The following is a 27,261-nucleotide window of genomic DNA, read 5'->3' as shown; positions in this document are numbered from 1 at the left end:
CTGGTTGCTTCCAAGGCCGTTGTCCCTCTGCTTAACCCCTCAGCACCTTGCATCAAAGCCTGCTTCCAAGTATTTCCGATTTCGACAGACCTTTCCCATCCCAACAAACGAAGAAACCTCACGTGGGGCCAAGTGACGCAGTGTGAATGATCCCATCGATTCACTCCAGCCTGTGATTCACCAGGTCATCTCTGCTATCAACACAGGAGACCAAGTCCATCTCAACAACGCGCCCAGACAAGTCCATCTACAACAACCTGATCTCCTTTCTCCTTCGACGCGTCACAACATCAACAAACGCAACAACCACCTCAACTTTCTTTCGCCGATTAGCATCATCAGCCTTCCTGCCAACCCAGCCACAGGTGCAACGACGAAAGCATCCAAGATTCTTCACTCTTTGAATAGCAAGGTAAGTCAATATCTTCTCTCGCTGCTACCTCGCCCTTTCCTCCTCTGCGCAGGCTGGTATGCCTTCCTCTTGCATCTTGATGGCAAATCTGTTGAGACCTCGCCAAATGGCTGCCCACCACTCATTTCCCCACCCTCAGCAACACATCACCCTCCTCTTTCCTAGCCATTCTTGATTGTTGTCCTCCACAATATCCTGCTCTCGTGCAACAGAAGCATATGCTCCCTCCCCCAAGATGTGCTGTTTCCATCGCCTTTGATGACAGCGCCTCACCACCTCCTCCCCTTCTCACCAGCACAGAATTCCTCCCCTTGTTCTTTTGGTCTGAGCCCAAAGAAAATATCCTTCTCATTCGATAGGGGAGCTGATCCTATGATTCTGATCCCTTTGGTGACCTTCCTCCAGTGCTGTTCACAGCTCAACACATGCCCATTTCATACCTCCCCTCTTTGACCAGCTGATGTCAAAGCTGCCTCTCATCAAGCTGACCATTTCCCAGAAGCAAGATACGCCCACCATCATCACATTCCCTTCCCGTTTTGTTTCTCTTACCCGTCTCCTCACAAGAGACTTTCCTCCACCCAAACTAGAGCCGATAACTCCTGTGAGCGGATCACCTAAACCGCAAAAATGTCGGATACGGACTCGACAACCAGCAACTGGTCTGCGTCAGCGTCCAGGGCTGGGCGTTCGCGCAAAGGAGGCAGCCGTGCTAGAGGTGGAGATACTCAAGCCACAGCCCCTCGAACCATGCACCTCCGCCCTGCGTCGTCGCGCCATATGCCGGGCCGCTATCGTGAAGACGAAGTCTATCCCCTCGACCGTCCATCCGCCGTCCACCCCGACCCAGTCTTCAACCCGGTCCTCGCCAGGTTCATCGCGCCAGGCTCTCTCCCCATGGACTACCCGGGCCCATGGCCATCCCGCGTCCTATACAACCAGTGGCTGGACGACAGAGGCCTCACCCATGCGGAGCACATTGAGATGCTCAGAAACGGGCAGGGCCTGACCAGGGACTCGATCCCTCCTCTGCGGCGGTCTCGACAGGCAACTTACAGGGACGATGGGGACGGCCAAGCGCAGCGTAGCGGCATCCAGCCCATCAATAACAACAATATTGTCCCCTGGAGGTATGCAGGCCGCGATAGGTTATTGGCCATGGACGGTACTATGGTAAGTCTTGTCAATCCACCCACTCCCATGAATGACTCCTTCAAGGCATCCATATTATTGCAGCAAGCTGGGAATGAAGGACAGAATTGCTGATATGGTCCTCATTGTCCACAGGGACCTGCTCTGCCATGGGATGGCCTCCCCAACGGCGCCAAGTGGCTCATCCTGAAGACCGCTACCGATACCACGGACTTGTTCACAGCTGTCAAGAGCCTCCACCTGGACCTTGTCCAGGTGCTCGCGTTCAAGAAGTTGTACGACCGTGAGGAGCAGGCCTGGCAAGAGTTTTGTGCACGGCGCCACCACGACCACCACTACTCCCTGCGCCTCTGCACAAGCAGCGTCGACGACCTCGATATCAAGAAGGGTGTTAGCTTTCTAAACTCCATCACCGAGGTCGGTTGGGCCAAGACGATTTCTCAGCTGCAGGGTCGATATGAGGGTTTCCTGCCCATCGACGGCATGGAAAACCTGTCCGTGGAGGCTCTCCAGCAGGCCGTTTCCAGTGGAATCAGGCAAGATTATCATGGCCTCACACCAGGAGCACTTGACTGGCTCAGGGGGGACTGGGCCCAGCCCCAAGAAGAACTTGTCGATATGGAAATCCCCCGACTGGGCGCACAACTTGACGCAATCCAGGGGCCAGTCAACGAGCATGATGGGCATGAGGCAGAGGATCAAGACGTCCTGATGTCGGACCCCTTCGTCGACTTCCCGCAGTCCGCAGATCCACCTCGTCGACAACCGGAAGCTCTCGAGGGCTCAATTGACGGACTAGCCATCAATGATGGGCTAGCCATCGCCAACTATGGCCCAGGTGAGCCGCAGCAGGAGCCGCGAGAGCCCATCAACGAGCTTTCTGAGATCATGGCCGGCATGCCAGCACACCAGCCCAACCTGGCTCAGCATCGATCTGGCTTTGGACCCCCCATTCCCATCCAGATGATCCCAACCAACGGGGCCGCAGCTGACGACTCGGCGGATGTTCAGGAGAAAGACTGGAAAGCTCTCGTAAACCTTCCTGATGACGACGATGACGAACCTGTGGCTGATCGAGGAGAAGAAGGTCCTGGTGATCATCATGGAGGTCTTGATTTCGACCCCATTCCCCACGACATCTTGAATCTCCTTCCAGACACCGACGACACTGCTTCCGTTCAAGAGCCAGGCGATTCTCGCATGAGATACCTCTTGGACGATCTAGAGCAGTCGGCCCGCGGGAACTCCAACATAGAACTGGCGATGACTGGTCGTGCTACATTCGGCGACCAGTTCGACCTTGCGCACGTTTACCCGCCATTCATGGATTTCACAAGGATGATTGTGCCAGATCTGAGCGGCGAGCTGGTACAAGAACGGCAGCAGCAGCAACCACAGCAGCGTTCTCAGGCGAGATTAGTGCGCACCGCTGGCGGCCCAGTGACTCCTTTGGATAGAGGCAGCAATGCCGTAGAGAACAACGAGGCCGCAATGAGTGTTGATGAGCGCCCACAGCAGCGTGTGGTCGAGCCCGTACCGAGATCTTCTGCAACAAACGGCGATGATGCCTTGAGAGACTCTGCCGGTGATCCTCCTCCCCCACCCGCAGTCCCAACTGCTGAGTCAACATGCAGTCATAGGGTGCCAGGAGCTGCCGCCTCCCGCAAGCGAAAGGAGGTCGAAGAGAGCCCTACTGCCCCCAGGAAGCGTGTAGCCAAGGAGGCACCATCAAGCCTCTCGCAGCATCAAGGTGGAGGTGCTGCCGCTCTGAGTGTCACCCCTTCAACGGGCGCTCTGGTTCCGCCCACTTCCACCACTCCCACTGCAGATCTTATAATTGCGGGCTCCGTGGCCCCCAGCAGCGAAGCGTCTCTGCCAGCGGGAAACGCAGCTTCTGTTGCGAATGTGGCACCGATAATAGCTACACCCTGTGTAGTGGTCCCAGGCCCAAGATTCATGCCTCCCATTCCAGTGGGATCAGCACTTCGAGGCCCCAGGATCATTGCTGCGCCGCCACTTCGTCATTCCGCAGCACCTAGACACGACCCCAGTGCTGATCCGCAGTCTCCAAGCTTGACCGCGCAGCAGCAGTCTCAGAGCCCGTCGAACGAGAAAGGCGGGCCCAGAAAGGACGCGTCGAGCAAGAAGCCAGCAGCTGGTGATCAGGCGGGAACGAACAAGGCAGAGGAACAACAGGGACGCCAGCAAGAAGCGGACGCGCCATTGACGACCGCGACCACACGGGCTGGATATACTGGGTCTCCAGTCCCACCATCTAAGGCCAGAAGCGTGCCCGACTCCGACCCTGCTGCGCTTGCCGTGTCTCCCTCGCGACCACCGGCCTCGGCGGCTGACCCTCAGCCAAGCCAGCCAGCGGAGTAATTGGTGTACCAGGAGTCTTTCCCCACCATACCAGTCAGGGGAAGGCCGACTGTTTTTGGAGGCTGTTGGGATGGGTCATGGGTATAGCTGGTACTGCTGCCACTAAGGAACCACAAGGAACAGGTCCTGCAGTTCATCTGGAGGGCTTGGTAAGATGCCATCATCTACCAAATCTGCTCTGCTGCCCCTATTCAAGAAGTCAGCTTCTGAAAAATACTCTGATTGTGTTAATGATGGTATGTGGTGTTGCAGATGAGGAGACATTCAGACTTGATGCTACCAAAGGTCCTGCCTCAGGCCTTGGGGGAGGGGGGTGAGGGCTTGAGTCTTTGTGTTGTTGTCCACATCTCTTCTCTCTGTTCAGGAGTTTACTTACTGGTTCATCTGATGCATCTACACCTGGACCATCAAAGACAATGCATCCATTGCTGGGCAGGAGGGAATATATGCAATACAAAGTGGCCCAAAAAGGAGGGGGCAGTTGGTGATATGGTTGGGCCTTTTTTGAATCTTTGGAGATGCCCTATGCAGGATATGAAGAGAGGAAGAGAAACAAGGGAAAAAAGGTTTGATCCAGAAACTTGGGGGGGGGGGGGGAGTTGGCTTATATATTTACACTTGACGACAGTGCCCCCGCGATGTGCAGGCGAAGAAGGGTCCGGAACACAACAACATATCGCGATCATGATTTGGGAGACAGGATCACAATTGAACAGGCCAATGGACACATAAACAAAAGGAACATTCCGGAGGGTTCAAGAGAGAAATCTGAGACTTTACATTGCATCATTGTAAGCATGACTGCCTGAATAAGTAATAATCATGTCGTGATGAGGAGGATGGTGAAAGTTGGTGGAGGTGAGAATGAGCCAGATGCTTGTGGTGGGCAAGCATTGGCAAAGACAAGAAATGGGTGTCCTAATTAATTGAGTGTACAGTGCTGTACTGTGTACAGACAGACTATACAGTAGGGAAGGAGGCCACAGACAACCCCTGCCTGCATGGCTGCCACCACTGCTCTGGTATGGAGCGCAGGCCGACCCACTTGATGCGGCATCCTTGGGCAGCAGCTCTCTCTGCCCCATTTCGTTCCTTCTGCTGGAGACTCCGTATGCCATCATCGAATTCCCCTGAATACCTTGTCCATTCGCCCTTTTCTGACACAGCAAAGAGACGCACCAGACGTGAAGAAAGATTCCAGCAACTACTTTACCCTTCTAATTTTTTCCCTTCTTCTTCTTTAAGCTTAGCAAGATCAGCAATAGTCTGGGCAACCCTCCCGCGAACTCCCGTCTTCCAGGGCCTCTTCGTCGCTCGCTATCGACCACTATCGTATCACCTCCCACAGACCCTCGAGATTGCGCAGACCAGCTGCCAAGAGAGATACACACGCACAAAAGAGTCACCATGGCGCCTCGCATAGAAGCTTCAGAAATCGAAACCTACTGGAACATCTTCTCGGCAAGGACAGGCGGCGGCCAGTACCTGACGGGCGAGCAGGCAGCCCCCGTCCTCAAGAACAGCGGCCTCAAGGATGACCAGCTCGAGCGGGTATGGGACCTCGCAGATGTTGATAACGATGGAAACCTGGACTTTGAGGAGTTCTGCGTCGCCATGCGGCTAATTTTCGACATACTCAATGGGGTACGCTTGGGCTTTTTCCTTCCTTCTTTCTGGGGGGTTCCACCTGTTGTTGTGTCTGGGAGGCTTCTGCAGAGAGGGACAAAGGGGGAAAATCCATGTAACTGACTGCCGGCGCTGCTTAGGAGTACATGGACGTACCGGCTACGCTGCCAGACTGGATGGTGCCAGAGTCCAAGGCACATCTCGTACAAGCCACTCGCGCCCTGACGGGCAAGGCAGCACAGTTCGAGCATGTCGACGATGACTCGGACACGCCGGGGCTCAAGGATGGCTTTGACTGGTATATGAGCCCGGCAGACAAGGGGAAATACGAACAGATCTACCAAGAGAACAGGGACATGAGAGGGGAGATAGCGTGTGAGTTCTGACCATTTGTCCTTTCTCTCGCCCATGATCTGTTTTCTGTGTGCACAAGCAGGGTGATAAGACGTGGAAGTTGCTGACTTGGACACACACACAAAACCAGTCGGATCATTGCAAGATCTCTACGACAGCCTTGACGTGCCGGATACCGACATCCGCTCCGCATGGAACCTCATCAACCCGTCCGCTGCGAGTTCGATCAACAAGGACGCCTGCCTCGCCTTCCTCCACATTCTAAATAACCGACATGAAGGGTTCCGCATCCCGCGCACGGTGCCTGCGTCCCTGCGCTCTAGCTTCGAGCGCAATCAGATCGACTACCAGCTCGACAACCAGCGAACGGCGGCGCAGAGCCGGTGGGCGGTCAAGGCGGACGACGAGACATCGACGGGCCGCAAGGCCAAGTTTGGCGACCAGTACCTGACGCGGCTGGGGCGCAGCGGCTTCAAGAGCACAGGGACGGACTTCAGCACGGAGAAGACGGACGACTGGGAGGAGGTGCGGCTCAAGAAGCAGCTGCACGACCTCGAGGCCAAGATCGAGAAGCTCGAGAGCTCGGCCGAGATCAGGGCCACGGGCAAGAGGGAGAGCAAGCCCGCACTCGTCAAGAGGGAGCTGGAGCAGCTGCTGGACTACAAGCGGAAGCAGCTGCGGGACCTCGAGCAGGGCAATGGCCAGGCGAGCGGCGGAGGCGGCCTGAAGGGCATCCAGGACGACCTACAGACCGTGAAAGAGCAGGTCGAGGGCCTGGAGTCGCACCTGAGCTCGAGGAACCAGGTGCTGGAGCAGCTACGGAGGGAGATCGAGGACGAGAAGGCGAGCCGGTGAGCATAATTGATGCATGACGTGACGATGAGCCAGCCGAGATAGGGAAGGCACATGTGCAGGGCAGAGAGGCAGGCCGGCAGTTGTGAAAGAATTCAAAGAGGCAAAATGCATTATTGAAAGTGGTCCAGGCCCAGGCTCCCCGAAACCCAAAAAGAAAAACAAACTCCAGGACCAGCGAATCAAACAAGCCGCCTTCATAGTGAGCTAATATCTTCTTATGGAAATATACCGCGCGGAGCCATGTGCTCCACCAAGTCAAGATGGGTCCTGAGCATGATCCTGCTCAGACCATCATCGAATGCAATCTGTGGTTCCAACTCCTGCACTGCGAACGGATTCGCCTTGTCCAGCCGGCTGTCGTCTTCGATGTAGAGGTTCCTCCTGTACGCCAGGTTCCAAGAAAAACTGCTCTATTATTTTTGGGCCACCAGCACCATGTCAGCATCAACCGCTCACTCTTTGAGAAATCACTGACCAGGAAACGATGCAAGTGTCGGAGAGTGAGTCTGGGGGAAAGGGAACCAAAGAGAGGGGGAGAGAGAGAGAAAATCTTACCATGACAGGTCCACTAAAGTAAGTGCTCCTTGCAAGAACCTCCCAATCAAGCGCGCCATGCTGATCCCAAGTCATGCCATCCAGAACGGCCTGGTCGTCCGGGTCCGTGATCAGATCTTTCTTGCTCACGACGGTGATGTTGGCCCTGTCCATGGCCTTTTCCTTGAACCGCTCAATATCCTCCTGGTTCCCGCTGGCCACATAGATGACCTGCAGCCCGAGGCCCTGGCATTTCTCGAGGTGGATGTCGGTCTGGCTGTCGAAGCCGCCAAACTGGCTGTCCCAGTTGACGGTGGAGGCGTCGGCCTCGGTGCGCAGGTGCATGCCGTAGAAGGCGTCCTGGTAGATCTGGTCACGGGGGTCGAGGGTCTCGGACAGGTTGTGCAGGCCGCGCAGGTTCCACGTGGCCGTGGCGGCGAGCTCGCGGATGCGCGGGTTGATCTTGCACATGCGGCCCAGGACGAGGCGCATGCGCGGGCTGGTCATCATGTCAAAAGCCCACAGGGTGGCGCCGACGTTGACGAGGTTCAGCAGGCCCGGCTGGTAGCCCGCCGGGTTGTCGGCGAGCCAGGCGGCAAAGTGTGCGGCCGTGGCGGCGATGCTCTCGTCGGGCCTCTTGTCGGGCCGCGCGGTGTGGATCTCGTAGTCGGGCTCGACAAAGGCCGTGGCGGGGACGTCGGTGACGTTGCCGTAGAAGGTCACCTGCGGGCAGTGCGTCTTCATCGTGTCCAGGAACCAGACGTCGTCGAACAGGTTCGAGAAGGGCCAGTACCCGTTGCTCTCGTCCATCCAGTCCAGGCTGGTGTCGGTGCGCTTCACGTACGAAGGGAGGACGAGGTGCGCCGTGCCCGTCCGAATCGCAAAGTGGAGGAAGTCGAGGATGGTCCCGCGCACGTTGGCCAGGCCGCCGCGGCTGTGCGTCATGTGGAGGGCTACGTCGGAGCGCCAGGTCGTCTCGTTGCACACCTGGGCGAGCCAGGAGCCGTTGAAGGGGCCGCCGATCTCTGTGGCAAGCCATGCCTCCTTGAAGCTTCCGAGGTCCCAGGTCTTCTCGGGCCGCGCCTTTGCTGAGGTGGTAGGCTTCTTGGGGGCTGTCGTTGTTGTTGTTGGTGATGATGATGATGCTTGCGGCGACTGATTGTGATCTGATGGATCCGCAGAAGCGGAGGAGGAGGAGGCATACAAATCCTCTCCGTCCTCATATGGATCATGAGGTGGTCCATTCCCCAACTTCGACCCGGAGCCAGGCGTCCATGGTTTAGATTTGGAATCGTCTCCGCTTGCGCTGGAAGCAAAGAAGTCGCCTGCACTGCTCTTGAGGTCATGGAGAGATACCACCGACTGGCGCTCGAGACCGGTGGCGACCAGCCATACTGCAAGGGCGAGTAGACAGCAACATCCAATCTTGGCGATGGGCGTCGAAGGGGCTCTGAAAAAAAGGCCTGTTCTCCAGGATCTGTCTGGTGACATTTTCATTATGGATCTTTACTTCTGTTCCATGCACACCAAGATCAAAGACTAAAAAAGAGAGAAAAGAGAGAAGAAGAAAAGAAGACAGAAAAAGAAAGAGATAGAGGGTTTGAGGATTCCTGAATGCGAAAGTGGTAGGTTTCTCTCTCTCTCTTTTTTCTTCCTTTTCTTTCAATCAATTAACGCGTCAAGACACATTTCCCCTCTGACAGAATGTGTCTCGCCGCCTCGGGTAGAACTAACGCGATGGAGGGAAGGAATCAGAGAAAGATGTGTATAAGGAGAAGGGGTGAGAGCGAGAGAGACATGTTCTGCATGCGGTCAAAGGTATGCAGTGTAAATTGAGAGGGGCCATCGCGTGCTGAAAACATTCCAGCCAAAACGATAAGACATATTTTTGGACGCCCGTCTTAGAAAAGAGACGCTATAGTAGGACGTGGCTTGCGCAAGCACCCCATTCTTCTTCATTTCAGGCTGGTTTCTCCCTTTCTAGCTGAATGTCTATTCGACATTTTAGGAGGAGAATGATCCACTTTTGGGTCTCTAGCCTTTGCCCCTATCACGGATTCCCGGCACGCAAGGGAGGAGGGACTTTGTGTTATATTCCTCATCCCTCCCAAGATCCTCAAAGGCAAAAATCACTATACTTGTATTTGTTAAAACTCAGTTGTGATATTGGATAGTCTTCCTATTCTACTCTTTATTTATTTAACTATTACTATATTATATTTCAAGCTTTCTAGTTAACTACATGTAGTATAGCTTTCTGTTAGGAATTATGAACGCCTCTGTGGGTCTGGTCTAGTTGTGTTCTAGATCTTTTTATCCGTCAACAAAAATACTAGAAGACAGCACAGGCCTTCCTCTGAATGGGCTAATGGATAGTATGGACGAATAACAACTCCATAGAGAAAAAAGTTATGATGCAGAAAAGGGGCTTAAGCCACACTGCCGTCGATGTAGCCAGGCATCCTCTGAATACCGAGGGTGCGCCCCTTGGCCAGCCAGACCATGGTCGAGAACATCTTGACGGGCCCCATCCTCCCGACGCCACCACTTCTGCCCACCGAGCAGGCCATGATGTCTACAGGCAACAGCTTGACGGTGGAGGGAGCCTTGCCCTGCAGGGTGAGCTCGACATTCTTTGCCACTCCAGCAGCCTGTGACGATGAAATGTGTCAGCGAACCAGTCTCTTCTGCTTTCCCTCTCTACTTCCTCTCTGTCTCTCTCTCTCTCTCTCTCTCTCTCTCTCACACACACACACAAGAGCCACTTGATCCTAAACGAGAAACGAGGAGTTGAGAAAAAAAGACTTACCTGTTTTTGCGTTATGAGAAATCCGCCTCTGGGTTTGCTGACCACATCCCCAAGAGCCCAGACGCCCTCGCTCTCGAGCCCCTTGACCTGATGGAGATCGTTCGTGACAACATAGCCCTTCTCACCCAGATACGCCCCGTCCAGCATCTCCGAGTTGGGCACCATGCCCACCGTCGGGAGATACAAGTCTGCCGTGAGCGTCTCCCCGTTCTCCAGACTCACCTCCGTCTTGCCCTCGCCGCCCGCCAGGTTCTTGGACCCCTTCACCCTCGCGTCGAGCCTGATCTTGACGTGGAGCTTCTCCAGCGCCGCCCTGGCCGCCCCGCCGATGCTGTCGCCGTCGAGCACAGAAGGGCCCCCGCACAGCAGCGTGATCTCCTTCGTCTTGCCGTACTCGTAGCCCAGCTCGCCCGCGACCTCGACGCCCGTGGCCCCGGCGCCGCCGACGATGATGGTGCTGGCGGCCTGCACGCGCTCCCGCGTCTTGTCCAGGCTCGCCACCGTCTCGTCGTAGGTGTCGAGGACTTTCCAGGGCACCTCCAGGGTGGTGCTGTTGCTGCTGCTGGTGCCGCTGCTGCTACGGGCGCCCGTGGCGATGATGAGCTGGTCGTAGGTCAGGGTGCGGTCCTCGGCTGGCGATGACGACGACCCAGTGCTCGTGGTAGGAGAGACGAGCACCGTCTTGGCGGCCGTGTCGACCTTGTGGGCGGAGCCGATGAGGATCTCGTAGGTGTCCTTGTCGTAGCGCTCGAGGGCGGCGGCGAGCGGCTGAAAGAGCTGGTCGTCCTTGATGGTGTTGGGGACGATGGCGCGGACCGAAGCCATGTTCCAGTAGAACTGGGAGCTCTAGAGGATGAGGCATTTGTCAGTTTGTTCACCAGGTGGCCCTCGTCTTCTTTGAAGTCCATCATCTCATTATCAAGAGCACAACCCAAAAAGGATGGGCGGGCTACACATCTATCGTCCTGTCCCTTTTGCTCTCCTTGATTACCAACACACACGAACCTTTGATACCAGGATGACCTTGACGTCCAGGGTTTTTTGCTTCTTGAGGAGGTAGTGCGCGACATGAAGGCCGGCATAGGACCCTCCGAGGATCACCACCGTCTTTGTCATTGTGGGCAGGACTCTGAGTAAAGTGGGCTCTGTGTGTGTGAAGTTTGCGTGTGTGTCTGTGTGTGTGTGCGTGTGTCGATGAGAATGAAGAAGAACAAGAGACAGAAACAGAAAAGCAGGCAAAAAAGATGTAAAGAAGATGGAGCAAAATGAAGATGGGACGGGGTAAGGTCTTGTCTCGGCTTTCTTTTTGGGAACTAAGACCGACTTTGAGCAACGGAGGTCGGGATGGGGAAGTGCTCTCTTGGTTTTAAGGTTGTGTTTTGGTATTCCGTCCGGGGCCCAGGGTCCGCCTCCGTTGCAACCGGACAAGACCACCCATACTGTACCAGATTGAATTACCATGGTGAATACTAGGCACTTATACTATGCAGGAAATAAAGTATTGGTATATACTATAATAGTATCTGAGGGATTCTCAGTTTTCTTCTTTTTTCCTTGCTTCTTCTTCTTCCTCCGGCTTCCCAGGCGCAGTGGGACCCGAATCGGAAGCAGAACAGGCTGCTATCTTCCTGTGCACCCCCCTTTTTCTCTTCATGTGTAGCAACTGTGGTGTGAGAGTGTATCATCGGCATGGCAAGCGGGTCGTCAGTACCACAACGAGGACCGTGCCACCTCTCGGACGACCACTGCAGCCAGCCAGCCTCTTTACTTTCCCTTCTTCTTCTTATTGGGATTTCTTCGGTGATAACCCCGTTCGGGACGCTCGCCGCTCCTGTTCCTCCCCTTCGTTCATCCTTTTGAGCCAGCTGGAAATAGACTCGAGTCAGACAGAGAATAATTCCGACTCCAGAGAGGAGAGCAGACACACTTTCTTCTCGGTCCCGGATGGTGAGCTTCTCTCTCAAACCGAGGATGATGACAATGTCTAAAATCATACTAATTCTCAGGTAGCACAAGATAATACCAACAGGAGACAGTGCCATGAGTGCCTATGTTGGCGGAACGAGGCCCCCCCCCCCCCTCTTCAAGATACCAACGAATCGGAGACTTTGCAAGCCTGTTTCGGGCCTGGACGTCGATCCTGATGGGTATCGGCTCGGTCCCGAAATTTTAACTTTTTGGACCGTAGTACGTTGTGGTGCTTTTTAGGAGTTCCAATACACTCGGCCGGAACTCCGGCAGAACATTTCCGCCGACCTGACTTGCCTGAGCATTTGGTGTTTAGTCTCTTATGTAGATATTTGTGAAACTTGAACCTGCGACGTTCTCAGAAAGGCAAATATGTTGTATCGACGAAAATTCGGAGGAGGTAAACGAGCGAAGGACTGATCACGCCAGCAGACAAGAACTCCAGCGGCGTAGCTCGGCTGAGACACTTACTCTTCAGGCTGCAAGCCACCAACTATCCTGGAGAGAGAAACGAAGAAGAAAGAAAAAGGGGCGGGAGGGGAATTGCAACCAGAATCTAAAATCTAAGTATAGAGTCCTCTATCTCATTTAATGCAGCCCAAGATGAGGCAAGTAGATGCGGTTTGTTCGTATGTCTGAGGAGTGGACGCATAACGACGATAGTAAATCAATTAATCGGCCATTCAATCTGCAAGCTTGTTACTGAGATGTATCCTTCGAAAAGAGAAGAAGAAAGAGAAGAAGCCTTGAATAACTCAATGAACCATTCTGCACACTATATGCCTGACCGCCGCCCTGCCTGTGGGGAAATCGGGAACGGGGCCGACGTCCAGAGAGCAAAAAACATTCCTTGGTTCGCTTCAATAGCGAGATGAGACCATGATGGAGTCTTGAGCCCGATGCATGCTGATCAGGCCCTCGTTTATGAAGGCCTGCTCCGACATGGGCCCGCTGCTGCTTAACGACTATGTATGTACCTCTCTTTGTCTTTTTACACGTCAGGCCACTGACAGGCTGCCTCATTTTCGTTTATTTCTTTGGGAAGAGTCAAGTCAAGAAGAGGCATCGGCTGAACAAAGGGCCTTCAGCCTGGTGGGGATTGTAAGCCACCACCACAGGGTTTTCTTCTTCTTTTCTTCTTTCTTTCTTCTCTTCCTTCTTCTCTTCGGGTCTCGAGACAAGTCAGGCGCAAGCGTCGCGTATTGTACCCCTGTTTGTTTCTAACCTTCACGTTGGGCATCAAGGCGAGATTGCACGTGACGATAGAGGCTCCAGCGAACAGACGAGGTTTGAAGTGACACCTGCTGCAATTACGATTAGTATCTGGGGCCCTGCAGATCTCTCTTACACATTGAGACGAAGCGAGGTGCTCAGGCCATTCTTTGATACGAAACGTCCTCAGATGGAATTTGTTTTGCGTTGAGAGAGACAGAGAGACAGACAGAGACATACACACAAAGATGGTGGTACGATCACATACATGCAATTATCACCGGATTTGTTAAACAGTCAATGTTATAATACATAAATTCTAGATAGCTATAATGGGTATGGGCACCAGAACTCTATCTAGTACTTTCTAATCGCCCTCCACCTAATATTACAAGTTTCCAAGTCAGATATCCAACCCACCGCACCGTCAGATCCCACCCTCGCCTTCTCTGTCCTCACCCCAGCCTGGACATGGTTGAGGTCTAATTAAAGACACTGTAGATCCTCCAACACAATTATGTCCAGATCTTGCCGTCCTCGAAAAAGTTTCCAGCCTTCCTCATCCGATGCATCCGGAGCGTCAGCTCGTGTTTGGGGCGCTTCTTGGCCGCCCGCTCCATCCGAGGAGGTCCCCCAAAAACGCTCCCTTGGCGCTTGGCTTGGAAAAGGAATACCAAATGGAAGAAAAGATAAAGAAGGAAGAAGAAGAAAAAAAAATAGCAATTGGCGTGCTGTACGACGAATTGGCCCTGTTTAAGGGTGGGCTAGGTGATGATCGTCTGGACATCTAGTTCCCGGCACCCTTGATGTTCTTGTAGAGGAAGACGAAACCTCTCAACTCACCGCTCGGATTGATGCAGTAACCGGGTACTGTGCCGGCCATCTGGTAGTTCAGGCGCATGAATAGGTCCGCGGCTGGGGATCGGTCCTCCACCTCGCACATCTGTAGAACAAGCCAAGTAGGTGAGTAAGTACATTATGCAAAAGGAAATCGGTGAAAAGGGGGGAGGGGATGGAAGGGAGCCAGCTTACCAGAAGGGTCTTACCCTTGAGAAGGGCCTGCGTCTCCAGAGCCTTGATCAGAGTCGTCGCGCCTCCCCTGCGACGATACTTGGTGCTGAGCAGCAAGGTTTCGATCGTCGCCCGGAACGGCGCCGTCTCCCAATGCGGCACTGCCAGCATGGCGACACCAACCAGATGATCTCCCTGCACCCTCGTGCCAGGTTCCCAGTCAAGAAGCAGCATCACGATCACCCTCGTGCCGCCAGTAGCCTCCGCAATCCGATCTTTCCACCAGACGAGGAGCTTCTCGTGGCTCAGAGGAGGCAGGAAGGTGCTGATGGTCTTGTCGGACGTGATACACTGGGCCTGTAGACCGGCCAGCCAAGGCGTCAGATGTGCGTGGTCTCTTGCGTTGAAGATCTGCGCCCTTGCGGTGCCTGGTCCTGACATGATGGGCAAGAATGGGCCGTAACGACTGTAACAGGCGAGCGAGAGAGAAACTCTGACTGAAAGGGTGTCGTGTGGTATACAGGCTACTCAAAGGACGGCGTGAAAAGCCCTGTGCTTTGTCTCTGGTAACTCTGGTCGAGGAATGGGTTTGGTTTTGTTTTTTGGCGGTACAGTAGCAGTACTATATGCGCTGAGAGCTATAGAAGGACATCAGACATAGGGTCCGACACTCAGCAGGATAGAAAGAGAGAGGGAGAGACTTACGGTACAGCAACAGCCCGTAGATGTTTATTCAATTTTTTGAGGCGGAGGTACGTACAGGTCGGGGAAAGGGTGGCGATTGTGGATATTTAACCACGTCTGCTGGAAATTGACAGACAGAATAATAATGGAGGGAGGGGAGGGCCACCATGACTTTTAATATACAAGTCTTGTGACTTGATATGGAAAGATAAAACACAAGAGCAGAAACGAGATTGTTATTGGGAAAAGCCCAAGCTAGCGCGTAGGAAGCGGAAATGGTGACGGTTCAATCTGGGTGGGATCGTTACGAAGCCGCTCGAGATTGTACGTACGATGCTAGCTCCAGGTGATGCTCCAGGCGGCGGGCGCAGGGGTCAGAGCTACCAATACGACGGGGAGAAGGTTGCAGCGATGTTCAGGATATTCAGGTACCCGCCAAGGGGCGGGAGGGGCAGGGTGGGTGAGAGCACAGGGGATCACCACATGGGCGAGGACGCTACTGTACAGGGGGTAAGCGCTATGGCATGTGAGTCGCGTGCTACTGCCTATAAGGCTGAAGCCGTGCTGCAGGTGCTGTTCTATTGGCGCTCTTGGCTTCTGCTGGGACGGGTACCCGCCTAGCCGGTTCACAGATCTTAGGTGTGCCCTTGCCCTTTTTGCCCCCCACTGTTGCTCCATGCCCACAGCAGGCGCCGTCACAGGGGACGGATCTTCCAGAATCTTTTTGTGACATGTCGCGCGGGACTTTTTCTTTCTCCCTTTCATCATTTCATCCTTTCTTTTCTTTTCTTTTTAAAGTTTGTTGCACCTGCGACGATTCACTAAATCTTGTCCTCGTCACACAGCAAAAACAACAACAGCAACCTCCTTCGACATTGTTCAACGTCATTCCATCCGTCAATATCTCCCGTCTGCTCTATGACTAACTGACGTGCCCGAACTCAAATCTCGTCTATCCTTTTTGAGCTTTTTGTTTTTTTATTACTACTATTATTATTACTCCTGTCGTTTTTCTACGAAGGAGTACCTAGAGAAGGACTGGAAACACACACATCACGGCTCTGGCGACCAGAGACCCGACCGAACCTTTTTGAACCAGCTCTGCCACACACCAGATTTTGCCTGCCATCCAATTTGTTCACCCTTTGTAGCTCTTGCCTCGAGCCTGGGTCTAGGAGCTATCCACGCAATCACATACTCTTCACTCGCCTCCCTAACACGCCTCATTTCACGCGGGAACGGGAGGCAAAGTATCACCATGCAGTCTCCCTCCAGTCACCACCTTGAAACCAGGGACTGTGCGCAAGCAGGCACATTCCAGACCACGTCACGGCGTCCGGACCCTCGCTATGCCAGCAGCCGGCATTTGTCATTTCTCGCAGCCGAGAAAATGAGATGAGATCAAGTCTAGCGATCGAGACGTAATACGCAGGGCAAGAGGGCGAACAACGCTGGTAAACCCAAATCCCTCCCCTCACGACTCCATTTTTTTCTCTTTCTTTTCCCTTGGTCCGGTACTACCTGATCCTCGACAGATGCGGTGCCGAATCTTGGCATGATACTTGTCGTCACCTAGAGGCTTCCAGTTGACCCCATGGTGCGCTTGTACGAGCTTTCGGACGACCTTAAAAATTGTTCGTCGCCTCGTTGGTGCTGCTGATCGTCAGACGGCTGGTCGTCTAGACGATGTCATCCATGGTTGATCATTCCCCTCTGAGCCAGGCTTTCATTTCTTGGAGAAAAATCTATTTCTACGGGTCTACGCATCGAGGAGATGCATACCAGGGCAAGACATGCCCCTGATGATCTCAGCACCAAAAAGCAGGGCCGTGCTGTCTTTCGCCCCCATCGACGACGTGCACGGAGCGCCCTGGTACGTCATACTGCTATCTTGCTGGGACACCCTCTCTTGCCCTGTGTCTTCTGCGCCTTCGTGTTCCCAGGGTCTGAAGCGTCAACTCAGGGCATTATGCCGAAGCCAGCGAGTACTGTCAGCATCGCTTAACCTGGTAGCACCACTCTAGCCATCGGAGAGCTGCAGCTCCCAGAACGAAGCTGCGACCTCGTCTTGTCCTGTGATGACAGCGTTGGACGGGATATGAGTGGTCGATCACGAGAAGCGGATAGTTTGCCCGTCAGCCTGGAAATGATGAGGTCTTCGCTTACCGGATAGCCCAGATATTCCTATATGACAGCATATACACATGTCTTACGCCACCCGTTCGGCGGCCAAAAAGCCTTCCGGTCACAAGACATGACGAGACAAGCTTACCAGTGAGGGTAAAGCATAGAGAGCTTCAGCTAGCCTCATTTGTGCTGCCGCCCTCGCGTTAGACGGCGGGAGAAGAGATTGAGTAGGGTCCCTTCGTCAATGTGGATGACATGTAGCCACCTGGGTAAGTATTTTTGAGGATTTTCTTTTTTTCTTTCTTTTCTTTTCTTTTTTGCTTCGAAGAGTACAAGAGCACTACACCAATGACGACTTTTCACAGCGTGTGCCACAGCACGAGCTCTCAAATACTATCTGCCCGGCCCACGCAGGCTTGTCAAACCACTGGTCGCCACGAGCATGATGCGAGTGTTCCATCATCTGGCGGGATGGCTGCATAAGCGAATTCCGTTCTTCGTCCTACGCTTGCAGAGTTTTGGAGAAGAGAGTCAATGAGGCTGGAGAATCAGTGGCAAGCAGACCATACTTGCAGACGACCTGCAGAGCCGCGCAGAATCAGTCGGTCCGAGAATGCGCAGTCGATGGACATTATGGTCGTCGCAGAGTTTCGGACCGCACATGATCCTTCTTCAGCTATATTCAATGATACAAGCATCGGAAATAAGCTACAACTAAACGTCATGAGGCGAATTCCACGATTGGACATTCAGTATGCATCCCCCGGAACTTCAGTCTGCACGATCTTCCCACATCATAAGCGATTTTCGTTACCAGAGAGCCGAGACTTCCTCGGCGGCCTCTATCCGTTCTGCAGTGTCACACCACCTACGAAGCTCGTGATCTCGCCTTCGCTCCTTGGTACAGCCTCATACTGGTTACCAAATTGCCGTTTACTGCCGGCCCTTAAAGACCCAGCGTCAGCGAGCACATGTCTAGACCTTTTACCGACATCACAGATCGCTCATAATGTTCAATCACTGTTGAATACCTTCGCGCGCCAGTTTATCGCTTTTTTTTTTTCTTCCATCGGCTTTTGGTCTGAGTGCACAGCCTTAGACAAGGGGGTCCGCCTTACCGACGTTGTGCATGCTGTCGGATTGTGTTCCGTCAGACGCCACACTTTACTAATTTAGAGATAAAAGAAAGATGAAGGAAAAAGAGAGAAGAAAAGAAGAAAAAAACAGACAGTCTCATGGGAGACAGGTTCTGACATGAAAGGAGTTGTCTCAAAAAGAGTGCTGCTGCACAGCCGCCATCAGGTGCGCTCAACGCGTACGACAGCACCGAAATGACCGAGGTCAAGTCTTGCCTCTGTCGGTGTCCAAGAATGCCTCGAAGCATTGCCAACGGCGAAGGGAAAAGAAATTCCCGAGACGCGCGTCTCGTTCGCAGTCATCACAACCCCCAATGTGGCTCGTGGCTTGCGTTAGGGCAACGCTTTTGACAAGTTGACAACATCTTAGCGCTGCGTATCTCAGCCCTACCAATGCAGTGACCGGAACCCTCCAGGCTTTATACGTACTACCAGGTGCGAGATCAGCGGTGAGCGTCGTTAACTTGTTCTTCTTGACTTTCTAGTGACTGGATTAGCAGTATGCTCGTATGATCTTGGGGCGAAAAAGCAAAAAAAAAAAAAAAAAAAAAAAATCATCTTCAACCGCTAAGCTTGTCCGCTGAGACGTCAGATACGAGGTTGTGTTGCGAACCCGTGTCGTTTGAACCGCCAACATCGGCGGGAAAAGATGGATATTAGCACAGTAAACCAACTCTTGAGAAACCTGTCTGAACCAATGGTGGCCGAGGGCCAAGAAAAGCCGCCTCAGCCAACCAAGTAAATAACAGGCCTCCATCGCTCATAAGAATTATTCTCACACGAAGCTTGGCAGCGACTAACAGGATTCACCGCTCTGTATGGGTCCCTGAAAAGTGGCAGTGAGTGTTCCAATCAATGCAGGCCAAGACTTGGATCTGCAGGGACCCTGTGTTTCGGTCCCCCTCCGCCCCAGAGAACAATACAGAGAGTCACATCGCATCGAGCCTGTGACTGAGGGGCAGCGATGACGGCCACTGATGAGTTGGCGGGCAGAGCTGCTTGAACAAGCGATGCCACGCAAGGAGAGGATTTGTCTACTCTCAGGGCATACGGCTTATCTCCCTCCTTTCCCTGTTTTGTATCATTTCGTGATCTTACACCATCAGCAAGTTCTTATCTCTTTACTGATTTTATCTTGTTCTTGTGTTTCTCCTTGATTGACAGCAAATTGCCCTACCAAAAGACATCTACACCCACCCGGTGGTAAACATCTCAGGTGAAGCTTTCGTGGAGACGCGAGTTTACGTGGGGTCCCCCTCCAACCCACCCTGGCTTCTGACCTCACATATACCAGAGAATCGCCCCACAACAACGGGCCAGACGACACGTCTACGAAGTATAAACAGGCCTGTCCTTACAGCTGTTTACTTTCGATCCCCTCCGCTCTCCTTGCAAGCTCTTCCAAGCACGACCAATTTGTAGAAGATCAACTCCAAGAAGAAGAAAAATGGACGTTTTCCGCAAGCTTGAGCAGGGCATCGCGGGTCTCTTCGGCTCCGAGGAGGAGAAGCACTCGCACACCCACCAGGACGAGTTGTGCCATGAGCTCCACGTCGAGCACAAGGACAATCGTTTCCAGAGCTTTGCGCCGCAGACCTCGGGCCATGTAAAGTGGCATGTGGATGGGTGCTCGTATTTCTGGGCCGTGTCAGAGGCTCTCGAACGTAAGTTTATCGCAAATTGCCCTCGATGATGTGACATTTCTTTTTGGTTATTCCTGTCGGAAGTGTGAGAACAAGACCCTCAGCTAATTTTCCCTTCACAATCACAGAGGCCCAAGAGAGCATCTACATTCTGGACTGGTGGCTGTCCCCGGAGTTGTACCTCCGCCGCCCTCCAGCGCAAAACAACAAGTATCGTCTTGATCACATGCTGCAGGCCGCTGCCGAGCGGGGCGTTGATGTTAGGATCATCGTTTTCAAGGAGGTCGAGCAGGCCTTGACATGTGAGTGTACCCCACAATCAGGATCATAAAGATTCCATCATAGGGATTGCAGCCCTGGCTAATAAGTTTCTTCGCCCAGTGAACTCCGAGGTAATACATAGTTGATTTGTTGTGAACCGATCCAATGACGCTTGATGCTAACTCATGATCCTGTAGCACACCAAGCACCACCTGGAGAGCCTGCACGAGAACATCAAGGTCTTCCGTCATCCCGACCACTCTGTTTCCGGGCAGGACATCAGCGCCGAGTTTAAAACTGCGTTCGCTAACCTGTCTCATGGTGCCTTCAGCCTGTCGAAGCTGTCCAAGGATGCGCTGAAGACACTCTACGGAACCAGCGACGATGTTGTGCTCTTCTGGTCTCACCACGAGAAGCTCTGCGTGGTGGACAGGAAGATTTCTTTCATGGGTGGTCTCGATGCTTGTAGGTTTCATATATGAACTCTCTCTCATGCCGAACCACGCGATCCTCTCGTGCTGACTTCTCTCATGCAAGGCTACGGTCGCTGGGACACCAACACCCACCCCATCGCAGATGCTCATCCTGGCGATGTGGATGCCATCATCTTCCCCGGCCAGGACTTCAACAATGCTCGTATCTACGACTTCGAGGGCGTTGACAAGTGGGAGCAGAACAAGCGTAAGATCGACCGCCCCTCCTGCACTTTTTGTTGACAAAGAGGAGAGAGAGAGAGAGAGAAACTGTTGCTCACATATCTAAATTATATATGAAAAGTCGACCGTACCAAGTACTCGCGAATGGGCTGGTCTGATATCAGCATCTCCATGACCGGACCCATCGTCAACAGCACAGTACACCACTTCGAAGACAGATGGTACATCTCCAGTCTCCCAGGTTTAACTACCAGTTTACACACACACACATGCACATATGCACGCAACGTTACTAATGTTTTGCTCAGGAACTACATCTTTGGCCAAAAGTACAACACGGATGACCTGAAAGCCAAATATCATAAATTCGAAGAGGCTATCCGCCATGCTCCTCCTGCCGAGGAGCTCATTGACCACAGTGAACGAGAGGCAGGTGAAATGTTTGGCGGCCTCCAACGTCACTTCACCAGGCACTTTGGACGTATCTGGGGTGAAGAGCCTCAGGAGCGTCATGAAGATCATGGAGCGCACATCCAGATGTGCCGAAGGTAAGCAGCAATCCTTATTTTTTTCCTTCTCGGCATACAGCCATATACATTACATGTGGGTGATTCATGTCTCACCTTGTATATCTTGACAGCTGCACGAACTGGTCCGCTGGAAAGCCTACCGAGCACTCCATCGCAAACGCGTACATCGAGGCCATCACGAACGCTCAGAAGTTTGTGTATATCGAGAACCAGGTCAGTACACACACTTCTTCATTAAAGAGGCCTTCAACCCCAGATGATGAGGCTCTGCTGACGACAGCGACGACGCTGCAAAATAGTTCTTCATCACGGCAACGGATGATGAGCAGCACCCCGTCTTTAACAAGATCGGCGCCGCCATTGTCAACCGCATCCTCCGCGCCCATCAGAACGGCGAGGCCTTCCGTGTGATTGTGGCCATTCCCGCGGTGCCTGCGTTTGCTGGCGACCTGAAGGCGGACGGCGCACTCGGCACCCGTGCCATCATGGAGTTCCAGTACAAGTCCATCAGCCGAGGCGGGTACTCGATCATGGAGAAGCTCTCGCAGGGCGGCATCGAGGACCCCAGCCGCTACATCTCCTTTTACAACCTGCGCAACTATGACCGCCTCAACGTCTCGTCCACCATGGAGCGGGCGGAGCAGGAGTCGGGCGTGCAGTACGAGGAGGCCCGCCAGGAGTTTGACGATGCCATGGAGAGCGGCTACGACGGCCACTCGCGCTACCATGAGACCCACGGGCGGCTGGGCAGCCAGTACCAGCGGTACCAGGACGCGGCGGCGCGCCAGGACGACCAGACGTGGGACACCATCTCGGCGGCGTACATGGCCGAGGGCCCAGACCTGAACTCGATCCCGTGGCAGGGCGACGAGCAGTCCGAGCTGGACGCCTTCGTGTCGGAGGAGCTGTACATCCACACCAAGTGCCTGATCGCCGACGACCGGCTCGTGCTCATCGGCAGCGCCAACCTGAACGACCGCTCGCAGCTCGGCACGCACGACTCGGAGATCGCCGTCGTCATCGAGGACCCGACGCCCGTGCGCTCGCAGATGAACGGCGAGCCCTGGACCGCGTCCAAGTTCGCCACCAGCCTGCGCCGCCAGCTATTCCGCAAGCACCTCGGCCTCCTGCCCGACCAGCGCTGGGACCGGCCCGACGCCAACTTCCAGCCCGTGAGCAAGTGCCCCAACGAGTACGACTGGGACTCGCACGCCGACCGCCTGGTCGTCGACCCCATGAGCGAGGACTTTGACCGCCTGTGGCGCGACACGGCCCGCACCAACACCGAGGTCTTCAGCAAGGCCTTCCACAACGTGCCCAACAACGTCGTCCGCACCTGGGACGACTACGACAACTTCTTTAGCAAGTACTTTATCATCCCCGGGTCCGACGAGGAGAAGGCCCTCAAGGAGGGCGACGGCGACGAGGAGGAGAAGGCCAAGCTGGCCGCCAAGGTTCCCTACGGCCACATCGTCCGGGAGGAGTTCCCGGGTGGTGTCCAGGAGGTGAAGGAGTGGCTCGGCCGGGTCAGGGGCACGCTGGTGGAAATGCCGCTGGACTTCTTGGCCGATGTCAAGGACATCGCCAAGTCTGGCCTGGAGCTTAACGGCTTCACGGATGAGATCTACACTTAAGAAGAAGAAAAAGTGATGGTCATTGGTTAAGCCGATCATAAAGAAAAGGAGGAAAATACCACAGGTTGGTTTTGTGTTAGTCGCCAGTGCAATATATTCCTGTTGACGTTCTTGACAAATCGATGCGGTCCTCGTGGCTAAAGGAGAGAAATGCTTTGTGTTTGTTAGCTTTTGGTGGTTCTCAAGAACGTCGGCACCAGTGAGAAAGGTGAACACTGCTTCATGTTGAAGGTCCTCTCCCCCCTGTCAGAACTCTTAAAAAACAGGTTCTTGCTGAGATGTTGGATAGTGCAGACACGAACAACATACACACACACGCACGCACACACATACAGACCTGAAGACGGCCTTTTCCTTGCCGGTGTTCCGGTGTTGATAAAGTCTTGAACCAAAGAAACAAAAACAAGAATCATATTAGTATGCATGTCCGTTCTCTTCCTCCCTAAAGCGTCCCGACTTGGGTATCCTGCCGGTCGCTATTCGCACACCACCACCATCACCAGTGAGTGGTCCATCATCCAGCCAACCTTCCAATTCCCCTCCCTCCTCGGTTCATCCCGACGTGGCCTCGATGGCGGTGAGTGAATCGTTGAGCTGCTGGCCTCCTAACAAGTTGTGAACCACCCCCCCCCCCCCCCGTATACCTCCAAGAGAACTGGGCACAAGTTTTATGTCCCCCCTTTTTGTGTGTGTATCAGATATGCGAGCATGACGCTTTAATATACAAACATATAAAATAGATATATGTGGCTCTCACGTTCGCGGTCGTGCAAAAGCGTTCTTTGGCCTACCCAATCTGCTGCTGCCTGCGCATGCTGGTCGTATAACTGTCAGGAATCTTTCTTATCATCCTTCGTCAGTCAGTTCCATCTCTCTCTTCCTTGCTCCGTTACCTCAGTCAGTCTTTCCGTTGGCATTGGAGCCCAGGAGTGGTGCCTTGAACTCGTCGTTCAGGAAGAGTCTGTTGCCTCTCCTCCTGCCGAAACGCCCACGGAACCATGACGCAGAGCCTAGTAGCAAGCCAGCGACACAGCCGATGGTGAGGTATGGATGCTCCGAGAAGGTCACCCGCATGTCGAAGAAGATCTTCTCGAAGCTTGAGATGGTCAGCTTGGGCTTGATCTTGGGAGGCTGCGCCGTAACCTTGTTGATGGTCTCCAGGATCGACGTGCGCGAGGGGATGATATAGTTCCCGGTGCTAGTTTGGTCCCAGTAACGGCGGTTCTGGAAGCTGGGTCAGCAAAAGAAGAAACACAAGGGATTGGCAACCAGCTCTTTGAGATACTCACATCCTCATCATTGATAATGACCCTCTCGCCATCCTTGATGTCGATTCCATACGTCGTCTTGATCCACCTCTGCCAGAAAACGCCGTCGACCCAGGCGAACCCGACTTCTTTGCGGTCTGCACGATCCATATTCACATGGATGAGCTTGGCTGCCCTGAGGGCCCTCTGGTCGCCACGATCCTCGGCCTCCTCAATCCGCAGCTGCTTGGCGTCGCGCAGCTCCTGCCGCTCCAGCTGGAACAGCTGTATCTGCTTGTCCATCCATTCACTGGCGGCGCTCTTCATCTCCCTGATGGCACTCGAGAATGACTCTTGATCCTGTCTGTTGATGATACCGAGAACCACAATCTTGCCGTCCATGATCTCGCGGGCGTTCGAGGCAGTGAGTTCCGGCACGATGGGCAGCCAGACGGACTTCATCCATGTCAGGACCTGGCGTGTATCGCGCATCTCATTCGGCGTGAGAGGGGTGTAGTAGGTCGGCCTGCCCTCACGAGAGACCAAAAGTCTTGGCCAGGTAGTGATCTTATACCGGTCGTAAAGCTTCGGATCCTTGGTCTTGACCAGCTTGGCCTTCCCAATGAGACTCAACGGCAGCCGCTCGAGAGCCATAAAGTCCTCGCTCGTGGTCGCGTGATCGTAAAAGTATATAAAGATCACCTCCTCTCTGGCCTCCAGAGCCTCGAGCGACTCGGCATCCACCTCTTGCACGCCGTTAGACAATTCGACAGCGCTTTCAGCGTAGTGCACAAAGTCGCCAATCCCACGGAGCCCGTCATATTCGACTCGCTCGCCACCCCGGAAGAACAAGATTGTAGGGTAGCCACGGAGATGCGCATCCTTGCAGAGGCGCTTGTTGGCCTCGCAGTTGACCTCGCCGACATTGAGCTTGCCTTGCATCTCCTTGGCGAGCTGAACCCAGCTCGGGGCCATAGCTTGACAGTGATGACACCAAGGCGCATAGAATTTGATGAACCACGGCTCCTGCGTCATGGTCACCAGTGTCTGGAAGCTTTCTGCGGTGAGAGAGACAGATACGCCATTCGGGTTCGGGGTCTTGGTTGGCTTCGCCGGTTGGGCCTTTGCTGGGGCGGGCGGTGCAGCTTTGACGGCATCGGCCTTGGGCTCCGCGGGTTTGAGTGCAGCCAGTTCTTCGACAGCTGGAGCCGCAGCAGCAGCGGCCCCCGCAGCGGGCGCGCCAGCCTCCCTCAGCTCGACTTCTCCTGCCGGGGACTTGGGCTTGGGCATGGAAGCTGTCGAGTCGCCCTCTGCCTTGGGACGCTGCTTATCATATGCCTTGGGCGTCAGCACCTTTGTGGGCCTGGACCCAGGCCTCGCGCTTTCGAGAACAGGCTCAATCTGGTCGGACAGAAATTGTATGCTCTTGACGCCCTTCCAGCTATCTTTCTTCTCGCCGTTTACGAACAGCATTGTTGTCGGATATGATTGGACACCATTCTTGCTGCACAGATCGTAGAAGGCAATGCAGTTGATCGTTGCGAACCGCCAATCGTAGTATTCTGTAAATGTTGTCGACGGATCTGACATCTCTTCGGTGTAGTAGAATTCGTACAACGTGCGAAAGTTGGGCGCGAAGTCCTGGCAGTGAGGGCAGTATGGGCTGTGTGTCTCTTATCAGCAAGACTTTTTCTCTCTCCTCCTCTTTGGCCAGAGTCGACATCAGGGAGGAGCAGCACAAACCTGTAATGCTTGACCAGCATGTGCTTTGATGCTTTGATTTCCTTTTCAAAGGTATCGGGTGTAAGTTCCAGAATCGGGGGCACCACCTTCCCGTCGAACTCAGTATACTCCTGGGAGTAATCCGCCGGTATCTCCTCGTCTTCCTCTTCTTGGGCCGCCACGTGGGCCACAGCTCCGAGGAGCAGGCCCCATATCAGGGAAGAGAGCCTCATGGTCTATGGGCTTCTCTGTGGAGAGGACGGCACAGTACACTAATCCTTCCAACCACAACGACCAAAGTAATGTAGCGGGCAAGCAAGATGACACAAAGGGGTCGAGGGCTCGACGTCCCCCGTAGCACACGTGTGTCCTTCTCGCGTGTTCTGTAGTCGCCTTCGTGGGGTGGTCGTGTCACCTAGACATCAGGGATCCGTGGCGACGGGCAGGACATGGGATGGAAGATGGGTATCTCGTGTGAACAGACGACAAAAGTCGGAGGACGCCAGGCGACAGCGAGGGACCAGGGGCAACGCGACGATACGACAGCGACCGACGCAGATCTGACGACAGAGAGAGTGTGTGTGTGTCTCGATCGCGCCAAGCGAGGATGAAATGAAGCTGTGCCGTCAGCTAGCTGTAGTACTTGTTGAGGAAAACGGCTTGCAAATGGAGTAGGCGCAGATTGACGTTGGAAAGAAAGTCGCGACAAGAGGCTCAGGCGGTGGTGGCTGAAGGAGATGCGAAGCCAGGCCCAAGTCGAATGGCAGGTCAACTAAGTTGGCGCTGATCCTAAAGGCCAGTGTCTCATCAGTCAAGCCTCTCCAGGTGACTGGACAAGGTCCTGGTCCAATCCTAGTCGGGTCTCGCTCCCCTGAGCCTGGCAGCTGGTGCTGCTTCCGCAAATAACCATGAATCTAGCCCCAAGGTTAGTAGTGATGTTAGCGACTACTTGGTTTCTCTCAGCCAATCACACCACCGAGCCAGGTCACTTTTTAACGCATACGTTCTAGAAGCCCAAGATTGCAGCACAACCCTCCAGTAATTACTACCTGTTCCTTCTCGAGTCTCCATCAGCTTGCTCAGGAAATAAAGTGAGCGGCGGCTCGATGCGATGAAGAGCGACCGAGGAAAGGACCGGACACTCAAGGCACCAAATTGTATGCCCTGGCCATCAACACCCCCTCGCCATCGTCAAAACCTATCGCCGCCCCCCCAGGAGGTTGACACCAGAGAGACCATGGAGCCACCACCAAAAAGGCGTCGCGTGAGTGAGGACGATGAAGATACTATTGGGCAAAGTGCCACG

The 27,261-nt window shown here is 54.0% G+C and overlaps 8 protein-coding genes across 8 annotated transcripts; 4 read left to right on the top strand and 4 right to left on the bottom strand.

Moving 5' to 3' along the window:
- Positions 1 to 1,042: 1,042 nt before the first annotated feature.
- On the top strand, positions 1,043 to 3,946 carry M406DRAFT_327908 (uncharacterized protein; the record flags this gene model as incomplete). Its single annotated transcript, XM_040920265.1, has 4 exons — positions 1,043 to 1,585; positions 1,700 to 3,469; positions 3,501 to 3,584; positions 3,629 to 3,946. 4 exons carry the CDS (start codon positions 1,043 to 1,045, stop codon positions 3,944 to 3,946), a joined length of 2,715 nt encoding a protein of 904 aa, XP_040777751.1.
- A 1,146-nt stretch (positions 3,947 to 5,092) lies between these two features.
- M406DRAFT_287724 (actin cytoskeleton-regulatory complex protein END3) lies at positions 5,093 to 6,781 on the top strand (the record flags this gene model as incomplete). Its single annotated transcript, XM_040918757.1, has 3 exons — positions 5,093 to 5,590; positions 5,713 to 5,947; positions 6,057 to 6,781. The coding sequence occupies exons 1-3, from the start codon at positions 5,354 to 5,356 to the stop codon at positions 6,779 to 6,781; spliced, it is 1,197 nt and encodes a 398-aa protein (XP_040777750.1). The 5' UTR covers positions 5,093 to 5,353.
- A 374-nt stretch (positions 6,782 to 7,155) lies between these two features.
- Positions 7,156 to 8,353, bottom strand: M406DRAFT_239600 (uncharacterized protein; the record flags this gene model as incomplete). Its single annotated transcript, XM_040916093.1, has 2 exons — positions 7,156 to 7,191; positions 7,337 to 8,353. Coding segments are annotated over 2 exons (1,053 nt in total), but the record flags the coding sequence as incomplete, so codon positions are not given.
- A 1,130-nt stretch (positions 8,354 to 9,483) lies between these two features.
- On the bottom strand, positions 9,484 to 11,343 carry M406DRAFT_287719 (FAD/NAD(P)-binding domain-containing protein). Its single transcript, XM_040918756.1, has 3 exons — positions 11,130 to 11,343; positions 10,125 to 10,970; positions 9,484 to 9,966 (listed from the first exon to the last, which is right to left on the bottom strand). Exons 1-3 carry the CDS (start codon positions 11,238 to 11,240, stop codon positions 9,745 to 9,747), a joined length of 1,179 nt encoding a protein of 392 aa, XP_040777748.1. The 5' UTR covers positions 11,241 to 11,343; the 3' UTR covers positions 9,484 to 9,744.
- A 2,249-nt stretch (positions 11,344 to 13,592) lies between these two features.
- Positions 13,593 to 15,249, bottom strand: M406DRAFT_274202 (uncharacterized protein). The gene is made up of 3 exons (XM_040918215.1): positions 15,021 to 15,249; positions 14,337 to 14,953; positions 13,593 to 14,247 (listed from the first exon to the last, which is right to left on the bottom strand). The coding sequence occupies exons 2-3, from the start codon at positions 14,754 to 14,756 to the stop codon at positions 14,092 to 14,094; spliced, it is 576 nt and encodes a 191-aa protein (XP_040777747.1). The 5' UTR covers positions 14,757 to 14,953; positions 15,021 to 15,249; the 3' UTR covers positions 13,593 to 14,091.
- A 1,454-nt stretch (positions 15,250 to 16,703) lies between these two features.
- Positions 16,704 to 17,206, top strand: M406DRAFT_355361 (uncharacterized protein). Its single transcript, XM_040923148.1, has one exon. The coding sequence runs from the start codon at positions 16,774 to 16,776 to the stop codon at positions 17,002 to 17,004; it is 231 nt and encodes a 76-aa protein (XP_040777746.1). The 5' UTR covers positions 16,704 to 16,773; the 3' UTR covers positions 17,005 to 17,206.
- A 2,503-nt stretch (positions 17,207 to 19,709) lies between these two features.
- CPKC (regulator of light responsive genes and phosphorylate WC-1) lies at positions 19,710 to 22,986 on the top strand (the record flags this gene model as incomplete). Its single annotated transcript, XM_040926148.1, has 9 exons — positions 19,710 to 19,926; positions 20,034 to 20,207; positions 20,287 to 20,297; positions 20,364 to 20,631; positions 20,704 to 20,847; positions 20,944 to 21,043; positions 21,131 to 21,370; positions 21,463 to 21,565; positions 21,652 to 22,986. The coding sequence occupies 9 exons, from the start codon at positions 19,710 to 19,712 to the stop codon at positions 22,984 to 22,986; spliced, it is 2,592 nt and encodes an 863-aa protein (XP_040777745.1).
- Positions 22,987 to 23,360: 374 nt separating this feature from the next.
- On the bottom strand, positions 23,361 to 26,188 carry M406DRAFT_287710 (uncharacterized protein; the record flags this gene model as incomplete). The annotated part of the gene is made up of 4 exons (XM_040918755.1): positions 23,361 to 24,210; positions 24,276 to 25,674; positions 25,780 to 25,896; positions 25,977 to 26,188. The coding sequence occupies 4 exons, from the start codon at positions 26,186 to 26,188 to the stop codon at positions 23,881 to 23,883; spliced, it is 2,058 nt and encodes a 685-aa protein (XP_040777744.1). The 3' UTR covers positions 23,361 to 23,880.
- Between the last annotated feature and the right edge of the window lie 1,073 nt (positions 26,189 to 27,261).

The sequence above is a fragment of the Cryphonectria parasitica genome (assembly GCF_011745365.1).
Source record: "Cryphonectria parasitica EP155 unplaced genomic scaffold M406scaffold_3, whole genome shotgun sequence".
Lineage (NCBI taxonomy): Eukaryota > Fungi > Ascomycota > Sordariomycetes > Diaporthales > Cryphonectriaceae > Cryphonectria > Cryphonectria parasitica.
Note: the sequence above shows the minus strand (reverse complement) of the source record. Positions and strands in the feature narration are given on the sequence as shown.